Here is a 27,991-nt window from a genome sequence, read left to right as displayed (position 1 = left end):
TTGTAAAATAGCATTGCACTCACCACATAGTGCTGCAGATATATGGTTATAAGAATTCAGTAATTCTTCACCTTTCCTGCTCTGACTCTTCACTTCCAAAATAAATAAATAAAAATTATCAGACTATTTGATGTCTACAAGTCTCTCGACACGAAAGTGTGGAGTATCGAGCAGGAAATATCATCACACTAATAGACAGTGCATATAGTTTATGAACATTCTTTTACTTTGACTACCAATAAAACAAGAATGATCTCTGCTGAGTAACCACTTCACACATTAATTCTTATCACATGTGTTTAATAATAACACACAGATAAGTTCTCTCTAATGGCTGAGGGACAGCACCACTGTAATAAAACATTCAGCTAAAAAGCAGAACAAATACTTGTATACTGTATCACACTGTCTAACATAACTGGAAAAGCTAATCTGCAAAAACTGGAAAAAAAAACTGAACTTTCAAATATTGTTATGGAACTTCTGGTTGAGATCGCAATGGTTTCACAATTACACATTTCATTTGATATACAGCAACATAAAATAACAGGGTACCACAAATAAAATGTTGAGGTACACATTGAAAATCAACTTTATTCTTCTTCAAATTTAGGCTGCATGTATTCCATTTGGTCATGACATATGTAGATTACAATTAATGGACAAGTAGACAATTTGAAAGATAGTAAGATATAACACCATATATTAGACCACATGATCAAAAGTAATTTTGTGCTTATTTCTATATGTCTTCACTTATATATATTAATTACAAAAATGAAAAATTTAACAATTATAGTTTTTGCGTCAAGAATATACAATATCGTTTCAACACTTTTTACTCTTATATAATGTTACAGACGTCTCTCACTCAATTTTTGGAAATCGAATCACATTTGTAAGCAATGTACATTTAAGTGTATCCACAGAAAATATTCTAGTTGCTGGAGAGCATTACAATGAAGCATATGCACTACTAGTATACTAGCACACTCTCTCTTCCCTCCCCCCCCCCCCCCCCCCTTTCCCCCCAAACACACACATCATTAAATTAGTTAGAAAAATTTATTTTGATTTTGTTGACAACATTTTAAATATGGAGAAGCTAGCCACTGAAATACCATGCACTCAATCACAATCACTGCACTAGCTGATTACACTGGAAACGAGTTTATTACATATGATAATACTATACTGAAGTATCTTTCTCTGCAAAATATTTTTGGACATGAAACTTTACTCCTTTTACAGATGATACACTTATCTTGTTTAACATTACAGCATTAGCAATTATGGAAGAAAAAAGATATCACACACAAGTCTCAGATGACATTTTTAAATTCTTATAGAAAATTAGAATGAGTGAAAAAGTCTTTTTAATGAAACAAAAACATAAAAGATGTGTCCATTTATCAGCAGTGAATGTGACAACACTACCAGCAGTGAAGTGAAACACATGCTCAATTTATTATTTTTTCTCACTCATGATTAATGTTGTAGAGAAATGTACTTAAGAAAATAAGTAATAGAAGATACAAATAACGCAGTCATGAGCATCTATAGAACGGTTTAAGTAATTTCTTTTTCCTGGCAGTCATGTAAACATATTGAAAATGTTAGAAAAAGAATTTCTTATGTTACAAACAGTCATATGATCCCAAAGTATCTTCTTTTTTACACATAGGCCTCACCCTAGCAATATTTATTTCAATAAACTACTGCAAAGCTTGAGGGCCATACTGCTTCACAGCAAAGAACAACATTTTAATATACATAGAAAAATACTCCACACAAAGGAAGCACATTAACAGAAAAAAATATTAAGATAGTGTACCACAAACAGATTATACATTAGTAGAATTTTTCAAGCAGATTAATACATTTGATATTAATGCATTCTTCCAAAAGACAACAAACAGAACTACAGTTGAAATTGACTGTATTTTATCAAATAATACAGGAACTTTGCAAGATGTGATGGTTTTAAATAACACTTTAATTACCAAGTGAGATTGCACGGTAGACTCAGTTTTGGGAGGATGATGGTTTCAGTCCCTGTCCAGATTTAGGTTTCCAATAATTTCCCTAATTTGCTTAAGGAAAATGCTGGGATGGTTGCTTTGAATGGGCATAGCTGATTTACTTCCTGCAGAATAAAAGTATGAGGTTCATTCAAATTAAGCCTGGTCCGTGCGTCTACCTTTGCTTTACATGTATTGTGGTGCCATCTATTGGTAGAGAGACTGACACGTGCACACGATTTGATGTTGCATAGCGCCAGTGTGGTTTCACACGGAAGAGAAGGTGGTCACACAAGTTATCGTCCACTACTGAACATGTAGGTGAGAAAGCAGGAACAACAAGAAGTCATTAGATTTTTGGCAGTGGGGGGGAGTTGGAGGCCGTGAAATGTATTGATGAATGAAAGCTGTGTAGGGTGAGTACAGTCTGAGTTGTTCTTCAAGTGTTGTGGAATGATGCAAACGATGCCTTGAGGGGCATGAGTCACTGGCAGACGATGCTCCTCTTGGACAGGCTCATGTCATCACACCACAAATCGTTGCAGAAGTGAATGCTCGAGTCCTGGACTGGGTATTATCATGGGCACCACCCACATCATAATGCATCAACACTCAAACTTCTGAAAAATCTGCGCACAGTGGGTTCCCCACCAACTGACTGCTGAACAGCGCAATACTCGAATGGCGCTGTCCTTGAGTCATCTGCAACGTTATCATGAGGAGGAATATGACTTTCTGTCATTTATTGTCTCAGGTGACGAAACATGGTGTCACCACTTTGAACTGGAGAGCAAGCATCAGAGCAGGCAGTGGAAACATGTGACTTCATCACCTACAAAGAAATCAAAGGACGTGCACACCAGTTCTGGTAAGGTCACAATGTCCTCTGTTTTGATCACAAGGGCACACTGCTTGTCAAGTTCCTGGAACAGGGAACCACCATGTATGCGCAGCATTACCAAGGCACTTTACAGAACCGTAGGCGAGCCACCAAGTCGAAACACTGAGGTATGTTGTCCATTGGCATTATCCTCCTGTGTGATAATGGTCGCACACGGCCAATGTGGTGAAGACGACATTGAAGCAGTTTCAGTGGGAAACACTGGAACATCCGCCGTACAGTCCCGACCTTTCACCATGTGACTTTCATGTGTTTGGACCTCTAAAACAAGATATTCGCAGACATCGATTTGCAATGGACAATGATGTGTGTGACGGGGTCCAGACCTGGATCCGATAGCAGCCTACTAGCTTCTTCAAGGATGGAAATGACCAGCTAATGTAGCAATGGGATAAATGTGCCAACAGTTTTGGCGACTATTTTTGAGTAAGTGTACTGTGTATAACTACAGTTTTGAGTTAATAAAATTTGTTACCATTTCTTTACACTAGTGACCTGGTTTCATTCCAATGCCCTTATAAATGCAAAGGTAAGAGGAAAGAAAATCATCAGACAGAGTAAAACATAGATTTCTGAGAATTTATTTAAAAATTTGGGGGTATACCACATTAAATTAATCAACTAGTTTGCTGTTTTAGAAAATAATGAATATAAGTCACAGATAAAAGGGATATTTGTTTAGAAAATATACTTATGCATACATCCAAAAATATTGCAGACATGAAGAAAATGAAAGATTAAACTATCTCACATAAAACAGGGCAGCTATTGAAAAGAATGTGTGGGCTTTGGGCAAACAATAACAGAAATGTGATAGAATATTCTAAAATAAGCAAACTATTCATAAAAGGCTTATAGAATGTAATGTACCCCATGTTTCATTTCATTTCATATTATGAAATAATAACTGAAAGTTAGGTGTGAAGAAATCAAACTGAAAAAGTATGTTGGGTAGACACCACATTTCATAAGTAAAGATGGTAGATGACACAGTAGCTAACAACAGAGAGAATCATACAAGCACTTTAATTTCTTAATCCACACAAATATTTAATAAGAAACACAAACGGATTAGTAATGATATTATGGAAGTGATGTCAGGTGAGATGTACAAAGCAATTTGAGATATGAAGAAAGCGAAGACATCTGCAGACTCTGGGGTTTCAACAGAAATAGTTAAACCTGAAGCAAAAGCACTAAAGATCAGAATGAAAGCAGATGAAGAGAATTCCCTGAAGCTGAAACAATGCCAAAAATATTCTGCTGCACAAGAAAGCAGACAGACAAGACACAAAAATACCACAGACTTAGTCGCAGCCCTATAGTGCCAAGATCTTCACTATAGTTATTACCTCTGCAAAAAAAAAAAAAAAAAAAAAAAAAAAAAAAAAAAAAAAAAAAAAAAAAAAAGGTTTTACAATGTAATAAGGGAAAGGAAAAAAAAATTGGCTTTAAATGTTGATACATCACAATGGATTATTTGTAAAATTGTGAAGCAATGAGTACCAATTACCATATATGTAGGATTCATACAATTTGAAGAACTTTTTTGACTGAGTTTCAACAAAATCTTTGCTAACTGCCCTTAAAAACAAGCCACTGACTATGCCTATGTTGTTACACTTAAAAATATTCACTTCCCGACAAAAAAGAAAGACAAGCACCCAGAAGACATGGTCGGATGTGAACGTAACTTTGTACATGAGCACACCATTGGGTGGGTATGCAAATGATTACAGCTGCAGTTTTGTGACAGGTAGAATGGTTACCAGAGTGCATTCATTTTATCTGTGTTTAGTGTAGATGCTATGTCTGGTAAGGTGTTATAAGGGATGTGAACAGCATCAAATGTTGAATGGTCCCTGTGGAGGACATGGAGATGCCAAACACTCATATGAGACAGTGTTATCAGCACTAGATAGAGTATGGAATTGGCCGCATTGCAGGTCTCCATTTGGCTGGTTGATCAAATTGTGCAATATCTAGATTTGTGGAGCATTCAGATGTGACAGTGGTCTGATGTTGGACTGCATGGTAAGGTGAAGGTAGCCATCTCTACAGTGGTGGTTTGCCCTGTGGTGCAACGGAGCAGTGACACCCCATAGAAATACTCACGTCGGAGAGAATTGTACAGTTCATAAAGATTTTGAATTTGAAATCATCGATTCTCCTGCCTATGTGACAAATAATTATTCAGTAATATACATACGATCCTCCCTGACAACATCCACAGTCATGTTTGAAACTGGTGATCAGCTCTTACGTGCTCTGTTCAATGCAACTCAGAATCTGGTTCTGCATCCTGGAAGACAGCATACCCGCTGCTGAATTCACTGCTGAGGAGCAAAGAAGGGAGTGAGGGTAGCAGACACCTCATATACTGAGCACTAGAGCAAGGTTCCGGACTGTATCCACCACGAGCCTATGCTTCCCCTCCTGATTTAGAATCTCATCAAAGTGTGGTTCCTTTTCCTTCCTAGTCGTCCTGTCAATATGAAACACAAATTGCAGATGCTGAATGTCATTCATGTCTACACTATTCTGGATTATCTGTTGGTCATTGATTCCTCTGAGCAATTATACTTCTGAAACTGAAATAACAACAGGAGTGTAGTCAGCAACGGCTGGCAGGAGTTTTCTCTTGATTGTTGCAGTTAAGTTATCAATACTGTGTCTAGTTTTACTGTTTGCCGAGCAGGAAGATACAATAAATCGTTGTGAGTCTGAAGATGTGAGTTCTGAGATGTCGACTGTCTACAATAAAAAGTCAATATACATAATATTTCAGTGGAGAGGTTTGGTTCAAAGACTTAAGGAGAAGTCGGAAATCAAGTTAGAAAAGAAAACTAAAAATATAAGTAAAGAAATGGTACTGTTTTCCATGTTTGTTGTTTGCAAAAGACAAAGCTGGGTGCAGTACAATTTGGATGCTAAGAGGCTCTGACGATCTTGGACATTTATCACAGATCATGTAAAAAGAGAGCAGTGAAGACCATATATGACTGCACAGCTAGATCACAGTATTTTTGGGAAATGGGATACTAGAAAATGACTAGATAATGCTAATAGGCAGTCAGTTGAAAGACTAAATGATCAGATTCATAAATATCATTACATAATCTCTAAAACTATGCACTGTATTAAAATTTGTGCTGTTTCTGAGCTTGCAGTTTATGGACATTACGAATGCAGTAATTCATGAAATCCAGGAATTTTCAGAGGTCAGCTAGGATTCACTGCTGGATCTGACACTGTGCTTAGTGATTGTCTTTTGAAGGCTAGTTTACAATGGCACATGTAAACATATTAAAACTGATTTGTTTTCCTGTATGCCGGAGGTTTATCATGACCGAGATAGAAAGAAAACTGCTGCCCCTGATTTGTTTTTATTAGTTATCACAGATAAGACAATAATATTTCAACGATATCACAGTTTGTCATAGTAATCAGACATGTTTTCACTGAGGGTAAACCTGCAGAAACGGTTTACATTTCCCTTACTCCTTGTGGATATGATTGAAAAATGTTAGCAGAATCACTCAAAGAAACTTTACTGGATATTGTATTTCTCAGAGCTGCAATGGCACAGCTGTTGTGAGGGGTCATCATTCAGGTGTACAGACTCTTCTGAATAACATTTTAGACATGCCTATTTTGCTCACTGTTATGCCCATAACTTGAATCTGATTTTAACCTAAGCAATGAGTCAGAATACGGATGTTACAATTTTTTTGTGACCTTCATTAGATTCTTAGTTTTTTCCATAGTTCTTCACACAACAATAATGGTGCTTACTGACATAGTGAATAGAAAATTCCCTCATGTTTCCAACATGAGATGGAATTTTAAACCAAGAGCTGTGCAAGTTGTGCATAAAAATGGAGAATAGAGGGCCTGGAGCAAACTGAGCTTATATGTCTCAACAAACCACTACAATTACTCAAGCAACAGGGCTCCATCTAAAATTAAGGCACCCTGCATTTCAATTTTGGTTGTCTGTATTTGATCATATTGTGTCACAAATTGCTATATTGTACGGTCAGTTATAAAAATGAGTAGATGATCTGCTGTCTGTACAAGGGGTAGAAGATTTCAAAAATATTTCTGAGATATCATCAATGACAATATTTCCACATGCAGAGAGCTGCTGCATCTTGTGACAGAGGCAGGGAAATGGATTCAAAAAAGTTTTGTTGCAACAGAAGTGTGAGATAAAATTATTGCTCAGATTGCTGAATGCTTCAGCTTTATAGTACAGACCTATCTCCTTGCTACAAATTTATTTAGTGCCAAAAAAGCTTGTTTTGTATCCAAGTCAATTTCCACAAATATTGCTGCAGAGGTCTTGCAAAATATGTCCCTTTCCTTGAGTGCAATATTCCGAGAACATAACTTCAGACACTATACACGAGGAATGAGTTTAAAACTCTCACAAATGCTGTTACACTTCTGTCATTCATGTCTGAAAATAATTTTTAGAAGCCTTTTAGTCAAACGGTGAAACTTCTGAGAATCGCGATATCGAGAGCAAGCCATGACAAAACTATTCCACCATTTACGCAAAAGGTATCAACAGATGAAATATGCTCATATTTAAAGAAGAATACAATAATTCCATTTCCAAAGAAGGCAAGTCCTCGCAGATGTGAATATTACTTATCCATCAGTTTAATAAGTTGTCATTGCAAAATACTAACAAATTATTTACAGAAGAATAGAGAAACTGGCAGACACCAACTTCATAAAAGAATAGTTTCAGTTCCAGAGAAATGTAGGAATACACGAGGCAATAATGACTGCCATTATAAGAGTCAAAGGGAATGAAAGGGAAGCAGTAGTCAAAAAGGGAATGTAACAGAGTTGTAGCATTTCTCTGATGTTATTTGATCTACGCATTAAGCAAGCAGGAGCTACTTGGAAAGTGAATTAAAATTCAGGAAGAAGAAGCAAAAAATTTATGGTTTGATGATGGGATTCTAATTCTGTCAGAGATAGCAAAGGGCTTGGTAGAGCAACTGAAAAGAATGAAAGTTCTTGAAAAGAGGTTGTAAGTAAAACGATGATAATGGAATATAGTTGAGGTAAGTCAGGCCATATTGACAGAATTGGATCAGGAAATAAGACACTAAAGGTAGCAGATAAGGTTTGCTATTTAGGCAGCAAAATAGCTGATGATAGACAAAGTATAGAGGATATAAAATGCAAACTGGCAATAACAAGAAAATCATTTCTGAGAAAGAGGAATTTGTTAATATCTCATATACATTTAAGCATTAGGAAGTCTTTTCTCAAGGAATTTGTTTGGAACATTGCCTTATACAGAAGTGAAGTGTGGATGATAAGCTGATAAGAGAAGAGGAGGATAGAAGCTAACACAAAAGTCATGTTGGGTATAACACATTATACTGCAGTAGACATGTTCATAATACGTAAACATTGCAAGGGTGGACTGAAATCGATAGTCAATAATAAAATAACTTTTACAGCTGTGTATTGTATAATGTATTGCTTACCATTCCTAAAAGCTGTCCCACACCAGCTGTACAAAATACCTAAATGACAATAGCAAAAATAAAAAATTTGACAGCCATGAGTGGAACATGATATCCTTTTAAGAATCTGTACAGTCTGTGGACCCATTCTACAAGAATTTAAGCTTTTGATGTGTGTGGAAAGAAAAATTTACAAACAGTGTGTATTACCAGACAGGTACTTTTAATATGAGAACCATACCAAAAATGAGGGCCACTCATCAAGCAATAGATATATGCATGTTGTAAATTACTAAAGCAATAAAGGATCAAAGCCAACTATCCAGACACACTGTGATCACATGGCGTCAAAATGGAGAATGACAGAACAGGCCAAAATACTAAACATCTTATTCTGAAACTGTCTCACTGAGAAAGATCACACTGTAGTTGCTCATTTAGATCATCAGACAAATGTCAAAATGATAGGTATCAAAATGAATTTTCTATCATGAGATAGAAAACCAAATGAAACTGCTCAACAGAAGGAGGCCACTGCACCTGATGGGATACCAGTAACATTCTACTAGCTAAACTAAAGATGAGACCATCATAAAGCAGTGGGTGTCAAATGGCTGCTGCTACTAATGAAGAAGATCTGAATTATGAGGTTCACTAGCTTTGATTACAGTATTATTTATGTGACCTATCTTTTGTATTAGTTTATTCAACACCAACAATATTAGAGAAGGAAAGTTCCTACTCACCATATAGCGGAGATGCTGAGTCGTGATAGGCACAACAAAAAGATTCACACAATTATAGCTTTCGGCCATTAAGGCCTTTTTCACGGCCGAAAGCTATAATTGTGTGAATCTTTTTGTTCTACCTATCGCGACTCAGCATCTCCGCTATATGGTGAGTAGCAACTCCCCTTCTCTGGTATGGTTTACATTCCATCCTGGATTTTCCATTGTTTGATTTATTCAACACCAGTTTGGTTGGCATTAATATCATATGATAATTGCAGGAATGACCAAGCCACCATTCAGATTTATTAGTTTCAATAAAAGGCTGCTGACTTGGTTGGTATACCTTGCCTTTAGGAGGATGTGTGAGGAGAGAACCCTTGACTCTCTCAGCAAAAATTATATAAATAGTACTAGTCACCATTTTTCACATAAAAGGATATGGAGGTACACAACCATAAAGAAATTATGATGATAAAATTAGAGTATTTCTAGAATGTATAAATTACATAAACATCTTTTTCTTCAATGTTACACTAAGGAATTGTACATGAAACATGATAAAAATCTGGTGCTTAACAGGTAATAACGAGTACCCTACAATACACAGCTTGCAAAAACTTTAAGATAACAAACATAGATACCTAAGTGTTTTACACTGAAAAATTAGCATTGGGATGATATTGACAATTTATCAAATGGTAATCTGCTTTGTTGGTAGAGACGAAAAATTATGTCCTATTGCTGCTGGTTGTAGTAAAAAGCCAGTGCAAAGATTGCTGAGGACCAAACCCTCACTGGCAGAGAGCTGCTCATGCAGGATACCTTATCCCACAAACCACTTTATTACACACATACATATGTACAACATTATATTTAAAATCTGCTAGTAATTATTTGAAAGGGAAACAGTTATAAATTTTTGGGGCAGACTATATAATAAAGGAAAAACACTTTGAAACAATCTTTCAAAAAAAAGCCAGTTCAAACATTCTCTCAAATATAATAGAAAAATATAGCAATAAGGAAGATCTCTTTTATTATGGGTGACGTCTGCAATGGTATAGCACCACAGTTTATAAAGAAGAAATATGAACATTCATAAACTATATTAAACAATCTCATAATTTGTACCTTTAAAATCACATGCACACAACATTTATAGCTAAAAGTTTTTTTAAGTTCAGTTATCAGTATGACTTGGACCATCTGGTAACTCAGCTGATTCTGGCACCCTCATGAAAGCCATATCGCCACCACTCCACATTGAGTATAAATGTGCACGAACTTCCTGCAAAAACAAAAAAAATTAATAATAATAATAATAATAATAATAATTAATAATTTTCCATAGTAAAAGCTTCACAAACTTGCAATGTGGAATTTTTGTGGTACATATTTTTTTATTTATTTTTTCATATAACTGTCTGAAAATAACAAAGGGTTAAAATGGCACTCACATAATTTGGAGAGACATTATACAATAATGAATTCTATTAAACCTTTCTTTATTTCTGACACTTTAATAAAATTCTTGGATTATTTTGAATTTTTTGCTTCGAGAGAAATGCAGAGAGCCATAAATACTTATATAAATTATTAAAAAAATAAGTGTATCAAAAAAAAATTCTGCTGAGAAATCTATAAAGCTAAGTGACGTTTCTGGCCAATATTTATCTTAAGGAGAACTGTCAGTGCTGCAAACACACATGTAACATAACTGCTTCTATATACCAACTACCTTTCCAAACTAATTGTTCCTTCCTCAGCAAAGAGAGAGGGATATGTTGGGGGAAGGTTAAAAATGAATGAGAGGGGCCCACCCATAATGAGGACAACACTAAAGGCTACCTCCTTCAAGTCTGATTTACCCAATGGATTTACAGTATCTGATGTGGAGCTACATTCTGTGTTCTGGGCACTGGAACGAATGAGGCATATTGGTACTGCGAAATTCTTCATAAGCTCCAGATCTCAAGCCATATCTGATCAACACAACAGATAGAGAAGCCCAGGCCATCAAAGGCACTCATCTCTGCCTAGTAAAGCTGGGGAGAAGCTGGCAGTTAGCTGCTGGGTCCAGGGCACTTTGAGAAGTACTGGTGACAAATCAAGAGCTATGGTCTGCTTTACACACATTGAACTTCAGTATCCCACTCCCCAATGTGTTGCCATCTTACTGTCAAAATAGAGTCGGGCTCAGTGGAAAGAATTCTGGATGTAAGCAGTGGACAATAAGGTATGACTGGTGACACTTCCCCCACCTCCCCCCACTGTTGGATGCCTCCTTTCAGAAGGAATGCCTCACACAAATCTGCAAGCAGATCACAGACTGCTGATTCCTGAACTTCTGTTCTGGAGTGAGGGCCATCACTACCAGTTAATGTACACTCCATTACAATAGGTGATGAGCCAAATGTGCAACCTGTTTCATAAATTATTAGGAAGAGCATCTCGTTATTGGGAATTACAGGAAGACGTATGAAATGGAACTTCCTCAGATGTAAATATAATTGTTTAATCCAACACTGATTGCAAGATGGTTGTAAATATGTACTAACACCACAAAATGTCATCTAACAAAAAGGGCTGCTGTTTATTGTGTATGTGAAATAAAACTTGAAAAGCTGTAAAATACAAATTCAATTAGTCATATTTACTCACTCACCCATTACTACTCTTATTCGCCATTTTAACCATAAACATCATCTGTATCCTAAAAATGAGCTTAACACCTAAATAAAGAAACACAAAGAAGGCTAAAACTTTGAAGAAATGTGACAGGCTGATTATTTACCAAGTAACTGACTTAAACTTATCTCGGTCCTCTTGTCCAAATATAAATTTATAATGTGATGTACTGAGACTGTAGCCTACAGACATCACAAATGAGGTGTTCTACTGATAAGAATGTTGACTGCAGAAAAATAATGACAGAAATAAAAAAGTTACACTATTGCAAGTTAATATTCTCTGCATCAGGAATAATGTTAGAATTAGAACATGTCTGTTGCATTGAAAATGTTGACATATTGCTTGTGAGTCAAAACATTAGTTAACAATCAAAATTAGTTTTACATCCCACATGGGTGTGTTAGTGGAGCCATTATGAGTTGAAGTATAAGAAAATATACAGGTTCTGGAAATCTGTTAAAGTTTCATTTACATTTGCAAAGGTATTTGTAAACTTGTACTGTACTGAGCTTGATGAAGGAAGGAAGGAAGGAAAGAGAGTTAGGTTACAATTTCCCATCTATATTGATGTCTTTAGAGACACAGTAGAGGCTTGAACTATAGAAAGAAATCTGCCACACCTTTTCAAAGGAACAATTTAGGGAAATCACAGAACCCCTAAAACTGGATGTCTGCACAGGAATTTGGACCACCATCTTTCCACATTCCAACCCAGTGTCTTACCACTATGAAATTTCATCCTGATGCAGAATTTTGCTGTATAAGATAGAGAGAAGAGAATATTGTTCTTTTCAGGTCTCCAAGTGCAGATGGAAGTAAGTGTTGGGAAAAATTTTAATCTAGGATGGCAGATTCAAAAATCTGAAATTAATGTCAACATCTGTGGTGATTTTTTTAAAAACTTTTCAGATCTTTAAATTAGTATTGCACAAACTACTGACCAACTTGTACGAATGTCTGTTGAGATAATATTATTATTACCTTCTCAAGAGTATGTTCAAACTAAGTATCATGGGAGGGGGATGCTTTGCTGAACACGATAAAATACTTCTCTCAATCTGTTTTGAACAACATTCTCATTTAGATGTAAACACCCTAATAAATATTGAGCAAAGTTTTGTATGGGTTAGAAGTCTGAGAGATGACTATATTAATGTGATCATAAATGATCTAAGAGATGTAAGTTGGTGCTTTGGGTATGAAACTCAAATTAACAATCTGAGGAACTTCTTTTTGATCATTTATTGTAAAGAACCATTGATTTATAGCACTATTGTTAACCACTTGAGAAGATCTGCCCAAATATCCAGTTAAATTTAATTCTGATGACCTGGCTCATATTAAGAAAGAGATCCTCACATTGCTTAGAATTTATATAAGCTCTTGTTGCGGTGGGACCAAGTAGAAAACACCACATGTATAGCCTATTGCTCCCTGAAGTGCAAGGAACACTACAAAGACAGACTTACTCTAGCTAAAAAGAGTATCACATGAACACTATATACTCCCATAAAGTGCCAAGTAGCATGGTATAACCATAAGACAAGAGTACTCCTATCAACATACAAGAATGATCAATCCAAATGACTGAAATCACTCATGTCTGAACTCAGAAAGCAACAGAGATGCAAAATCAATACAACATATCTTCTGCATGCAGAGATCCCTTGGAAGTATGAATTTCACTAGGATATTATCACACCCACAGATGTTTCTAAATCCTCCTACTCCAAAAGTATGAATGTCTATTTTTTAAGTCATGGGTCTCCTGACTGGTTTGATGTGGACTGCCATGAATTCCTCTCCTGTGACAACCTTTTCATCTCAGAGTGGCAATTGCAACCTATGTCCTCTGTCCTCTATGTCCTGATGTCCAATCTCTGTCTTGCTCTACAGTTTTTATCCTCTACAGCTCCATTTAGCTTCACTGAAGTTATTTCCTGATACTGTACCAGGTGTCCTATCATCCTGTCCCTTACTCTTGACAGTATTTCCTATATGTTCCTTTCCTCACCGATTCTACAGAATATTATGTGGTATTTAATCACACAATTAAAAGAAAGGAAAAAAATGTACCTGCCTTCACAAAATTACTGACCTGTTCCCATAATCCCAGTCTTCTCTAAAAAGTTAGGAGTCTTCAATACACGATCAATTGTGCAAACATTTTAAAGATTTAATACTCTTTGCACAAGTCAGTTTGGTTATCAACAGATGACTTACTGCTTTCAAAATTTGAATTTATTGGATAAGTAAATTATCTGTAGCTGTAATTCACTCTTATTTAAACAACAGCACTCTGCTGTGAAGGAAGTAGTGACTGCAGGGTGCAGTCATGGGGCCATTTTTCTTCAGAGTGGGTATTAATGATTTGTTCAGTTATATTGGTCCACTGTCATTTATCTGGTAACGCTATAGTGTTGCACTTTGCTTTGCAAGGAACCCTGGGCTGGGCAAAGAATTATTGTACCTAATAAACTACTCTGTAACCCTGACAAAATGCAGAACCTTCCACTATGATCCTCTGAGGTCATAGAAGTCAAATCAGTAAAATATTTTAGAAATACAGCACAAGTGTCCTATCTACACAGAAACTGGTAGGTTTAGTCATGGGTGAGTATCTGAGGATGGCTTACTTTTTTTCACATTTCTTTCAGTCTGTTGTTATGGTGACACTCCAGCCATATCACAGACACTTTGAAAATACAGGAAGTAGTTAGATTGAAGTGGAAAGTTGTTGCTGACCCCTCTTTGTCAACATGAAAATACCTTCAATTACAAACCTCTATATTTGTGCTGTACTACTTTATGTTAAGTGCAAGAGACGATATGCATCACAACGCCAGAGGCAAAATAAATAGATCTAGACTTCCCGAGTTACAGCTGACAACTAGAGCACCCATTCCATGAACTGAAGGAATTTCATGATATGAGCAATATATTGACATTAGTTATTAACAGAGACAGGGAAACATCATTTTATTTTACGACCAACTTTGGTGTTTTTGTCAGATAAGCTTTTCTGCACTACACAGATAACTGTTATCCTTGAAGCACATCCTTTGCACTCATAATCCTCCTGGTCTCAATCTCTGCTAACACACTGTACCCAAACCTGCATACCTTCTGACTCCCTATGAGGTGCCAGTTACTCCCCCCCCCCCCCCCCCCACCCCACCCCAACCCCAACCCCCCTCTCTTTCCTGCTTGCAAGTTTTTTTAATGCAATTCAATGCTTCTACTATTTCGCGAGTGGTCTCTGTTGCTTCTAAAGTATTTGCAGTCTGCTAGAACTTTCTTATCTCATATATATATTGGCAAGCAAAAACACACTATTTAGCACATGTTATACTGTGTTACAAATATCTATTTATATTTTCACTGTTACATTTGGAAATTTTCTGTTGCCTCTGACATCAGTTGTAAACTCATCTATAGAATTTGGCATAAAATTAGACTCTCTTACTCTCCGTGAGATAAATATATTAAACTGAAAATGGTTCACAATTGTGAGACTGAGATTTCTGATTATTTAAAAAGTTAATTTCTTTATTTTATTTTTTAAAGCTATTTCAAGGCCATAAATTTAGTGACATGTAATGGAAAATGTACACAATTACCTTATTTTTCCACCAATATTGGCAATGAAAGGTAGTACAATGGTTTTATGATGAATTTGTTCATGACTGATCAAGTATCTCAGTATGTGAAGTTGCAAAATGTTGTCCAATTTCTCGTTTATAAGTTGGCCACTGAGAGGTACTGAGGTCACAACTGTTGAAATAACAACAGTAAAAATGATTACCATGCGCATTTATAGATCCCCTGATTGTATTTATAATTATGGTTTTTTTACAAGTTTATCATAAGCTGCTCAAAAAAAATTTTCCACAACCCTCGTGAGTTGCATAGCTTTTATTTTAGTGTAGTACACATCTTTGTCACACTTTTTTGACCACAGGAAATCATTATGTACAGCAACTAGTATAACAGAAGTAATAATGAACCTGCATTCTGAGTGCAGTTCATTAAAGCTTGCTACACTCCGAATCACCAACTCTGCACTGCAGCTCATGTACTCTGTTACACCTGTCAAGGCTCCTCAAAAGGTGATTTAAAGTGTAAATGGTGTGTTACTGTACAGCAAGAGGGGCTGTCTGTGTAGGAAGTTGTTCACTTGATTGGTATGCACCTCAACAACACAATTCAATCTTTCAACCAAATACTGAAAACTTGCCTCATAGTTGTTCACTTGCATTCACAACAGCAGCTCATGACTGCTATCATAAAATATCGCCTGTAACTATGCAACTATCTTCAATTGATCAATTTGGCCACTTGATGTGCATTTCAAAAAGCACAAACCTACCAGCACAATAGTGCATAAAGAATGTGGGGTAGAGAAAATGTGGAGTGGAACCTGGATCATGGGTGCCACGTTTTGCTCACTTATTAATGTAAGATTTGCTTGATGTCTAGTGATTGTCATACAGGTGCCAACACACATCCCTGGCTTGTAGTAACACGGGTTCAGCAGAGAGGTGGAACAGTCATGTTTCGGACTGTTATCTTGAATGGATGTCATTTCTTATAACTGTACGGGGATGTATAATATCAGAATATGATGCTCCAACCTATTATCCAGCCCTACAGTCGACTTTTTAGAGGTGGATCCTTCTTTGAAGATGATACTGCATGAAATTAATGTGCCCATCTCATGAACACATTCCTCCATGCAGCAGGACTCAATTAAATGGAATTGCCTATATCTGCTGCCATGAATCCAATTAAGCACATCTGATGCCAGCTAAAGTTTGAATTGCATCATTCCAAGAACTCTCCTCACACACTGAAAGATCTCAGAAGAGCAGCCATCGAAGAGTGGGACAGACTTGGGCAACAATGTCTGGACCACATAATGTGCAGTATGCCAGGGGGATCCAAGCATTTGACAGTGCATGTTATGTGGCAACATTGTATTAAATGTTACCCAACAGCAACTTTTAATTTAACGAATGAGTGAAGATGTCCATTTTTGAACAAAATTTGGTTAATGCTATGTTTTAGTTTCATAGCACATTTATTTCGTTTTAGTGTCATAAGATTTATTCTTCCATTCCTTGTTCTACTTGAATCTAATCGTACAGATGTCCACACATATGCAGGTAATCAAAACTTTTTTTGAGCAGCTTATTTCATTTAAGAACCCTGGCTGAACAGCAGTACTTAATGGCAACTTCAACTTTTTAAGTCACAGGTGAAAAATTGTCTTAATATCATTATATTTTATGTACTCCAGCTATTATCCTATCTTTAACTAGTGAAAACCACATTAATAAACCAAGTCAGTTTAAACAAATATGTATAAATTTCAGAAAACTTCAATATTAGCTATTATAATTTTTTTTCATGCTTCCTGGTATCTGCTTATAGCATTTCACCTAAGGGAGAGAATACACAAGCAAAGCAGCCAAGAGCAAAGATGGTTACCTTCTAATCAAGGGTACTTTCAGGACGTCCTAATCAAAGGGATGTACTACAAAGGACAAGTAGCTCATTTGGAATTTTTGGTGGCAGAATGGGCTATAATTGAAGGCATGTTCTCTTCACTATGAACAGGAATCTTATATCTACTGAAATACTCAGTTTGATTGTAAGGTTTGTCCTAGATCATTCTGCAATATGTAAAGAAAAGTTTCATACACTATTAATCACTCAGAAAAACTCCACTTATGACGTATGTTGAGATAAAGTTTGCAGTGTCATTCTTAATCCAACCTTTGAAAATTGCCTGAAATAGTTTGTTTGGAAAAAAGAAGAGTTACTTATGTATAACACATGTCTGCATAATTCAAGTTCCAAAAACATCAGACATAATAGGGGAAATGAGTTGAGGTGAGAGCCTATGTGAACATGTTTAGATATTGCCTTTCAAGTATCTACACTGAAATGATTAACAAATATGTAACTGTTGTTTCAAGTTTATAGCTAACCTGTGTCTATCATATGGACTTTGATTAAGCTAAAATAACCATTTATCACCTCAGTCAACCTTTAGTCCTATTTAATATTATAAATCTCCTCACCCTATCTTCATTCTATGCACTGCAAGCGTATACACTTCTCTGTTGACATCCATCTTACAGATTACACTTCCAATATTCACACACACATGCTATAGTTTACTGAGAAATTCATGTTCCACCCAAAAATCAGCCAGTACATTTGCATTCAAGCTGTGAAAGTAGTTGTGTACATTCACAATGAGATATAACTGCATGATAAATTTCCATTTCAGAACAATTACCACAATACTTACTAAATCCGTGTTCTTCAATGTTCACAAAAACATTAGCAGTATATTATTGTCTGATTTTGTAGTTATACAGTGATCAGGAACTGCCATTAATCTTAGCTTCTGCAGTAGCAACTAAGAGATGTGGCCTTTACTGAATAATCTTTATGAATCAAACTACACTAACAGTTTCAAATGTTCAACACCAAGCATACATGTGACTGAAATGAACACCATATCACAGATTTGGTAGATGACAATCCACAAAAGATTAGGACTACAGAACTGAACATTATGTCTGATTTTCAAGAATTCAGTACAGTAAGAAATCCTCCTGTTCTACAATCAGGGCTACTACTATGGCAATAAGTTAAAGAGTGTGGACATTGTCCAGAGCCACTTTCATCCACTCAGTTTTAATGTGAGTGCAAAAACATTATGAGCAGTTACTGGAGGACCACAAGAAATAACTTGCTAACCATTCATGTTGCTGACCTGGTCAATGGGTGACAAGCCAGGTAAATGTGCAGACCAATATGACAGTGTTACCCACCATTCTTCGAATGTGGCTCATATCTTCATTGTCCGATTTGATCACACTTTGTCCAGCTGAAATATGGCATGTGGAGTATCTCACACAGGGCTTTATACAGCGAATTCTACAACCTCTGTGATATGGTGGTTAACATCCATATTGCACTGAGTTAGTTAGTTAGTTAGTTAGTTAGTCAGTCAGTCAGTCAGTCAGTCAGTCACTTACATATTCCAGAGATTATTTGAATGATTCTTTTACTGAACTGATGTGGAATGACTGAATTTGCAGGATATGTGTAATTGACTTGTTTTAACACCAATAAGCCTTTTTTTTTTAGTACACTTACAAACAAGGGGCCACTCTCAGGCTACCAGCTTTTAAATAGAAATTTGTACATGGAATAGATGGAGTCATCCAGCAGAAATGATTTCATATTGGATTTAAAATTTGCTTTGCTACCTGTCAAACATTTTATGTAAGTGGGAAAATAATTAAAAATTTTTGTGCTGCCTACTGAACTTCTTTCCAAGCCACTGACAACTTTAATAATAAATAATAAACATCATTTTTATCTCCGGTGTTGTAAGTATGGACGTCTCTGTTCTTCTCAAGATGTGATGGATTGTTCAGGATGAATTTTGTTAGCAAATAAATGTATTGTGATGGTGCTGTTAAAATGCCCAAATCATTTAAGAGATACTGATGTGAAGTATGTAGGTGAACACCACATATTATTCTTATTTCTCTCTTTTGTGCAATCAGAATTGTGAATTACCTAAGAAAATTACTCCAGAAAACATTACTGAATGACAATATATCACAAGGTTGATTTGTTTGTTTCTAAGACCAGCAATTATATGAAGAGCAGAAATAGCTGAACTTTTGTATGAGAAACTCAGAAATACTCTTCTTCCTGCCCAAGTTTCCATGAATATGTACATACAAAAATTTTGAGCATTCTGTCCCATTTATTGTCTCCTGTTCATGTGCTATATCAACTGTTGGTATGATTCTAATTGTTGTACAGAACTGAATCTAGTGTGTTTTCTCAATATTTAGGGGGAGTGCATTTCCTGAGAACCACTTAATTCTTTGAAAAACATCATTAAAAATGTCTTTCATTGCTTTCTGTCAAATAGGATTTATTATAACACTAGTATTGTTTGCAAAAAGTACCATGCTATGTAAGGAATAGGAGTGGACCTGAAATTGAACCCTATGAGACTCACTTTGTGATTTCTTCCTAGTTACTAAACTTTTCTACCTTTCAACATTGTTTGAATTATTTGGGACAAATGTTTCACTCTGTTTGTTAAGTATGATTAAAACCATTTGTATATACAGCCCTCGATTCCATAAAACTTGGGTTCTTCTAAGAGTGTAAAATGGTCTAAACAATCAAACACTTTGGAAAGATCACAAAAAATTCCAACTGGCAAAATTTTATTATTTATAGCTTTTAATATTCGCTGAGTGAGTGTACAAATAGCATTCACCATTGAGCAACCCTTCTGGAATCCACACTATGATATGCTAAGTAAATTGTTCCTACTTAAAATTGAGGCTACTGGTGAGTAATTACTTTTTCAAATATTTTGGAAACAGATGTCAGTAAGGAGATTGTGTGATACTTATCTAAGTCTTTCTTGTCTCCTTTCTTATGAAGAGGTTTGACAGTTGTATAACGTAATATCTGTGGAAAAATTCCCTGTGCCAGTGATGCATTACACATATCGCTAAGAACATTACTTATTAAGTTAGAGCAATTTTCAAAATTCTGTTTGAAATTCTGTCAACACCATTGCACCTGATGTCTGTCAGTATGCCATTCAATAATACAGACTGACACTAACATATATTTCATTCATCTGAAAGTGCAATAAATAACCACTCCTAGTGCCAGCCACAGTTTAAAATGGCCATAGTAGTTTGAGAGATTTGTGATAACTGACAATTGATAACAATTAAATAGTATGCTTACTGCTAATAGGTATTATGATACCATTTCCTGGCCCTATCTATAGTCAACTACCTCCAGTGACTTACACATAAAAGTTATAATGGGTTTATTTGACCAAAGTGATTAAATGTTTCCCACAAAATATGCCAAATAATTAGATTTTCTTGATAAAAGAAAAATATGTTTGTAAAAGAATGACTGCTAATTAATTGAGCTCAGTGTCAAACACGTCCACCACCGGTAGCTGTGGCCAGCATGGCAGGCTGTCAATCCTAAGGGTCCAGGTTCGATTCCCAGCTGGGTCAGAGATTTTCTCCGCTCAGGGATTGGGTGTTGTGTTGTCCTAATCATCATAATTTCATTCCCATCAACACGCACGTCGCGGAAGTGGCGTCAAATTGAAAGACTTGCGCCCGGCGAATTGTCTACCCCACAGGAGGCCCTAGTCACATGACATTTACATTTTTATTTAGTGTCAAACACAAAGAAGATACATATTTTTCAATGAGAAGGTATAAACAAGAAATTTGAATTGTATCTTAAACATATTTATGTAGCGCTCTTAATCTTGTTTAAAGCAAATCTAATGGAAGCAATGAGAAAGGCTGGGCAGATACTGGGATTAAACGTATTTTAAGTGCTAAAGTACCTTATCCCAGGAACACAAAATTCAGTTTAATTCAGAAGGCTGCAATAACTACAGAAAAAAATTATGATTCACTGACATTATTAGCCTCTGGGTGTAGAGATCACTTCCAAACAGTGTCAGCACATATAAAACTAATAATAAACAACCACGATGAGTTGCAATAGGTTTACTCAGTTACACAGTATTAGAGATGTGCAATCTGAGAACCAAGAGATTCTTGACTGCAAAATGTTCTGGATGTTCTTATCTCTTTCACTGCTGAGTTCCCATAACAAAATGCACATATATGTGTGGTTGGATGCACCACACGGCAGTGCCTACCGTGCTGAACGCTGCAGCGCCTTTTGCGCTGAGTCATTGTCATCGCAGACTCTCCTACATTTATTCTCACCAATAAGTTCTAAAAATAAATTGTACTTTGAATAGTCTTTATTGCCGAAGTTCCTAAAACTAAACAACATTACAAGGAAGCACATTTCAGAAAGTCTTTTGTGTGATTTATTTCAAAACAAGGCAAACTCATAGTCCCTGTTTACAACAATAAAGTGATTACTGTCATTTTTTGTTCATGCTACATATAAAACATTTTCTTACAGGTTGCCATTGTTTTACTGACAATTCAAAATTCAGTGATGCTTCGAAAGTGCCTTTGTTGAAACCATAATGGGTTTTTCTCGTCTGATCACCAACCTCTTGAACTTTCCTTTCTTGGTGGTATGCCTTCATCTCATGAATGAGGCCCAGATGAAATTTGGTGACAGAAATATTCTTTCTGGTATGAACTTTAACTTGCATACACAGTAGGATCGTAAAAAGAATTTTTGTATAACATCAGTATTTTGCGAAAACATTCTGTTCAGCTAACTAGCATTTTATATCTGTCCACTGCACCCATAGAGTAATTGTTATCCAATGCACATTTTGATTTAAATTTTTTTGTATTACTTTGGTGGTCCACTTCACAGCTGTGTGGCCTGTCATCAACACGTGGAAAATCCAGGGTGGACTGTAACAATATTGTGTAAAGGAAAGTTGATACTCACCATATAGTGGAAAAATATTTGAGACAGTCTTTTTGTTGTGCCTATCTGCGACTCAGCATCGCTGCTATATGGTGAGTAGCAACTTTCCTTTTCACCATACTGTCATCAATTACATCCCTCTCTTTTGTCACACCACTTCAAAGCTCTCATAGTGTCTGTTAAGCTAAATTCTCTCAGATCTTTGCCATTTGGCTTCAAATTTTGGCATAATTTCCTGTTCATGGGAAATGTATAGGTAGCTACTGCATTAGTTGTTCTTAATGCAAGTAATGGAGGAGAGATAGACTTGTATATCAATTGTCCACATACACAGTGTGTTTTATAGCATCATGTACTAATAAAACCTTGAAGTGTATATATTTGATGATAGTATTTCTGGCATGCTCAGCTACTGTCATATATACAGGATGTTACAAAAGGGTATGGCCAAACTGTCAGGAAACATTCCTCACACACAAAGAAAGAAAATATGTTATGTGGACATGTGTCCGGAAACGCTTACTTTCCATATTAGAGCTCATTTTATTACTTCTCTTCAAATCACATTAATCATGGAATGGAAACACACAGCAACAGAACGTACCAGCGTGACTTCAAACACTTTGTTATAGGAAATGTTCAAAATGTCCACTGTTAGCAAGGATACATGCATCCACCCTCCGTCACATGGAATCCCTGATGCGCTGATGCAGCCCTGGAGAATGGCGTATTGTAACACAGCTGTCCACACTATGAGCACGAAGAGTCTCTACATTTGGTACCAGGGTTGCGTGGACAAGAGCTTTCAAATGCCCCCATAAATGAAAGTCAAGAGGGTTGAGGCCAGAAGAGCAAGGAGGCCATGGAAGTGGTCCACCTCTACCAATCCATCAGTCACCGAATCTGTTGTTGAGAAGCGTACGAACACTTCGACTGAAATGCGCAGGAGCTCCATCGTGCATGAACCACATGTGTCATACTTGTACAGGCACATGTTCTAGCAGCACAGGTAGAGTATCCCATATGAAATCATGATAATGTGCTCCATTGAGCGTAGATGGAAGAACATGGGACCCCATCAAGACATCACCAACAATGCCTGCCCAAACGTTCACAGAAAATCTGTGTTGATGATGTGATTGCACAATTGCGTGCAGATTCTCGCCAGCCCACACATGTTGATTGTGAAAATTTACAATTTGATCACATTGGAATGAAGCCTCATCCGTAAAGAGAACATTTGCACTAAAATTAGGATTGACGCATTGTTGGATGAACAATTCGCAGAAGTGTACCTGTACACAAGCACCGAAGTCAACATTACCTTCCTTCAATATTTGAATCTTTATATATGCTGCTTATTGTTTTTTGTTGCTCATCCATTAAGTGTAGGCTTTCATCTGTGTATCTGATCTAGTATAGTATGTTCTTTGAACTATTTTTGTAAAAATAGTGCATTGAACATGTCTTTTGAATATATTTGCTAACGCTCCTGGAAGTCCGAAAGTCACCAGCAGAGTCAGAAGTGTAATTATTAAGAGTTATTTCAGAAAGTGCACTGGATATACCTTTTATATAAAATATGAAGCACAGGTTGGGTAATAAATATCAACACTGCAACTCACAAAAGGTGTTTTGGTTGAAAATGGAAACTGAATGGCCACTGTATAAAAGGACAAAATGCATAGACTTGCTAGATAAGCCGAATCAAGCATTTTCAGTTAGACTTAGTGGATAAGAAAACTGTAGCTCCACTCGTACTTACGACACAAGATATCCTTCATGAAAACCAGTTTTTGCTAACTAATGTGAATCAGTAATCTGTTGTAAGCAATTCCCTAAATAAATTTAAAGAGTTTGGTGTACCTATTGTGTCTTTGACTCTTTCAGAAAATATACTTCATTTGCTGGTGTAAGGAGTTCTGTCGAGTCATTCCACGATTTTGTTGTCGAAGGAATTGGAGCTTTTTAGTAATGTTAAGACATTTGTTAGCTCCTTTATAGTTTTTACTTTTAAACTACTGTTGATGCTGAAATGTAGTGATGGATGAAATTAAGAACTCAGCTGGAACATAAACGAGTGAGAATTTTCAGTATGCAGCCAATGAAAGCCAAATTGTGCACTGTCCTCAGGTACAAAATACCTGCTTTTCTATATGTTCATTTTTTGGTTGTCTGGGGAAGAAATTTTCACAATGCTTCTAATGAGCAAGTGATGAAGCACTGGAACTTGAGACTTGTTAGTAATGAGTTAAAAGGAATTAAAGGTTTGAGTGCATGCTAAATAACCATTGTTATGCTAGAAAGAAAGCTGAAATTCTTTTAGAAATGAGTGTTCATTTTTTATATATTTGGAAATACATATGTAATTCAAAGAGACATTGATATTTTTGTCTGTTCTAAACAATCAATGCGACTGCAGTGTTTCTTTAATGTTTTTGATAGGAATTCTACTTTTGTTAGTTGTAGCACAATATTTTATTTCATGTAGATACCCTGTCTAAAACTGACATTTTGATGTTAGAGATAACATAACTTCTCAGAAAATCAACTTTACCTTTGTGTATTCACTATTTTATGAATGACATTTTTGATCTTTTTTGTTATTAAACCAACTGAACTGATATTTCTCCTTTCTTCTTATCTGAGCCTCACTACTAGAAACTTATGTTAAATAGTGCAATTTAAATAATTTCCTCTTTATTTTGGCAACATAGTACACAACCTACTGTTCCTATACTAATGGAGTTTGTTTTATTTAATTCTTTGTCTGTAAATTAGTTGGAAGCAGTGAGTTCAGTGATGCAAAGATCATGGGACATAAGCTTGGTATTGTCTTCTCATTGCAATATTTGTAAGTTATACCTGCAGTTTATGTTGTTAACAAAGTTTTATTGTGGTTATTATTATCATGCATAGCTAATGTTTTGCATTAATGATTAACAATAACACGATTTTGTGTCACCGAACTCTCTGCTTTCCAATGATACTTGGCCTGAAGCTAAAAATCGTTGTATCGTTGTATCATTGTCGTCTTCATTTCCCATTTATCTAGAATCAAGCCAGTTTGGGAAATTTATGGTTCTTTTCCAGTTTTTTCCTGTCTTTCCACTATTCTCCTTTTGTTCCAGGTTCCTTCTTCTTAAACTCATCTTTATTGAATCAATCCAACTTGCTGTAGGTCTCCTTCTTGCCTTCAAACTTGGTGTTCTTCCATCTACCATTCACTGTGCTTGTCCAAACCATTTTGACCTGTTCTTCTCAATTCTCTCTTTCAGTTTTTCTATGTTCCTAACATCTTCATTTCTCACTCTGTCTCTCCTCATTGTCCCTAACCTATTACTTAGGAATTTCATTTTACTGGCTTTGAATCTAGTCTCCTCTCTTCTTCTTATTGTCCAGGTCTCCAATGAATATCCTTACACTTCATTGATTCCTCCCTTCCCCAGACTAAGCCCCCCCCCCCCCCCTCCCCCTCACACACACACTGGAAAAATACATTGCTCTGTTGTTCCTTTTGCTAACTTTTGCCATCATTCTTGCATTTTGCATTTGCATTATCACCCTTCCTGAATAGTTGAAGTTACCCACACTTCCAGTATACTGTCCTTTAATGTTAATTTGTCCATTGTCTTCTCTGTCCCCCCCCCCCCCCCCTCCCCCTCCTGCCCATCGGTTACCACCATAGTTTTGCTTTTCCCCACACTGCATTTTATTCTATATCTCTTTTTTTTTTCATTTAAGAAGTCTATTTGTTTTTGTACCTCCTTAGTGTTGGTTTCCCACACCAGAATATGACTGGAAAATAGCAGTAACTTCCTCTCCCTTCCTTTATGAGCAACTTTTCTCTCTTCCAAAATAGTGGTAACGGTACTCTTCTGTCTTGACCCTATAACTTTCCTAAAGCTGTCAGTTCCTTCAACCTGGATATGAACACAGCTGAAGCTTTTGTCGTACATCACTTGAAAGTTGTCAATTGTTTGTTTTCCATTTCCCTTTCTCTAGAAAGTTTCCTCAAGCCCTTTCTCTGGGCTCATTATGATATGCTTCCACTAAGTCAAGAAATGTCATCACCAGGTCTCATACTCCCAATGCCTTTCCTTCAACTATCCCATACTAAAGATTGAGTCCACCATGTCGAAATACATACTGCTCCTCTTCTAACTAACATTCCACTTTTTCCCTCAGTCTTCTTTTCAATATCTTCTCCATTATTTTTGCTACTTGTGATATGAGTGTGATACCTTGATAATCATCACATACTTTTCTGTCTCCCTTCTTGAATGCTGGAATTATTGTTCCCTTTCCACATTCTCCAGGCACACATCTCTGACTCCATATGCATCTTAACTATCTATATAACCATTGTGGCCCAGTAGGTCCAGCCATCTTCATCATTTCACACGTACGTCATCTATCCCAGGTGCCTTTCCTGTCTTCTTCTCAGTGCTAGTTCTACTTCTAAGATTGTAATGTCTTTCTCTTCTTCCAGGCCCAGGACCCTGCACTGTGCTTCTTTTTCACTTTCAGTAATTTGCCAAAGTAATCTTGCCATCTTTTCCTTATCTCCTCTGGTTGCATTAATAGCTCTCCTTTTTCCCCTTTCGTCAGCTTTGTGTAAGTGCTTTCGTTCCTCTGACTCCTTGTACTTCCGTACAGCATTCTGTTAGCCCCAGTAACACCCTTTCCCAACTCGCATGTGAGTTCCTCCCAGCTTTATCCACGTTTCTTCTGCTACCACTTTCGTACACTTCTTGTTACTGTTGTGATATTTCCTTTTCTTTTTTCCTTTTACCTCTTTTCCATTCATGCCACACATTCCTCTTTTCTTTTATTGCTTCCTTTGCCTGCTCATTTCTTACACTTTGCCCTTCTAGATATTCTGCCACAAGTGTTCTCGGCAGAGCTTAAAAATGTTTCTTTTTATGACATAAGAAAAGACAGAATACAGAATACATATACTGTTGTGACAATTTTACGATTACGTTTTCTTTTATTGTTGGCAATGTGATGTATCCTAACTCTTGACAACACTTTACTATCACACATAAATTTAAAATTATGCATACTGGAAGGAAGAGACTATGTTAGACCGTACATCACCATCAGAGAGACACCTAGACATCTCCATTATAGTTAGTACTGACATCAGACTTGTAATTTACAACAAATACATTTGTTCCTTTTTTAAATCAATAACCATATGCTGTTATGTCTTGCTGTGGAGGTTATAAAATTTTTGAGAAGTGAATTCTAAGAATTGCATCAATGACTGAACAATTTTGTGTTCAGTATTTCCATCTGAAATAACAAGTGAATGAGGCTCGCTGATTTTTAGTAGTAAGGGATGTCAATGAAACAAACAGAAGTATGTGTATCAAAATCAAGAAATTGGAACCTTATTCTCAAATGCAGTATTCGAATACTTGACATTGGTTCTTCATCCTTTAACTGCTGGCCACATATATATCCATGCACAGTCATGCCTCCATTGCTAACAATGTATACAGGGTGTTACAAAAAGGTATGGCCAAACTTTCAGGAAACATTCCTCACACACAAATAAAGAAAAGATGTTATGTGGACATGTGTCCAGAAATGCTTAATTTCCATGTTAGAGCTCATTTTAGTTTCGTCAGTATGTACTGTACTTCCTCGATTCACCGCCAATTGCCCAATTGAAGGAAGGTAATG

General features: G+C 36.4%; 1 protein-coding gene across 4 annotated transcripts in view; it reads right to left on the bottom strand.

Moving 5' to 3' along the window:
- Positions 1 to 574: 574 nt before the first annotated feature.
- Positions 575 to 27,991, bottom strand: part of LOC126266879 (uncharacterized) — a 268,806-nt gene continuing 241,389 nt past the window's right edge. For 3 of the 4 annotated variants that reach the window (XM_049971537.1, XM_049971536.1, XM_049971540.1), the window contains one exon: positions 575 to 10,433. In XM_049971537.1, the coding sequence (XP_049827494.1) occupies positions 10,326 to 10,433 (108 nt within the window). In that variant the 3' untranslated portion in view covers positions 575 to 10,325. Of the gene's footprint in view, positions 10,434 to 15,456; positions 15,611 to 27,991 lie in introns of all 4 variants that reach the window. The other variant, XR_007548941.1, reaches the window with a different exon arrangement.

The sequence above is a fragment of the Schistocerca gregaria genome, chromosome 4, assembly GCF_023897955.1.
Source record: "Schistocerca gregaria isolate iqSchGreg1 chromosome 4, iqSchGreg1.2, whole genome shotgun sequence".
NCBI classification, from domain to species: Eukaryota; Metazoa; Arthropoda; class Insecta; order Orthoptera; family Acrididae; genus Schistocerca; species Schistocerca gregaria.
The sequence above is the reverse complement of the archived record's forward strand: the minus strand, read 5'-3'. Positions and strand labels throughout refer to the sequence as shown.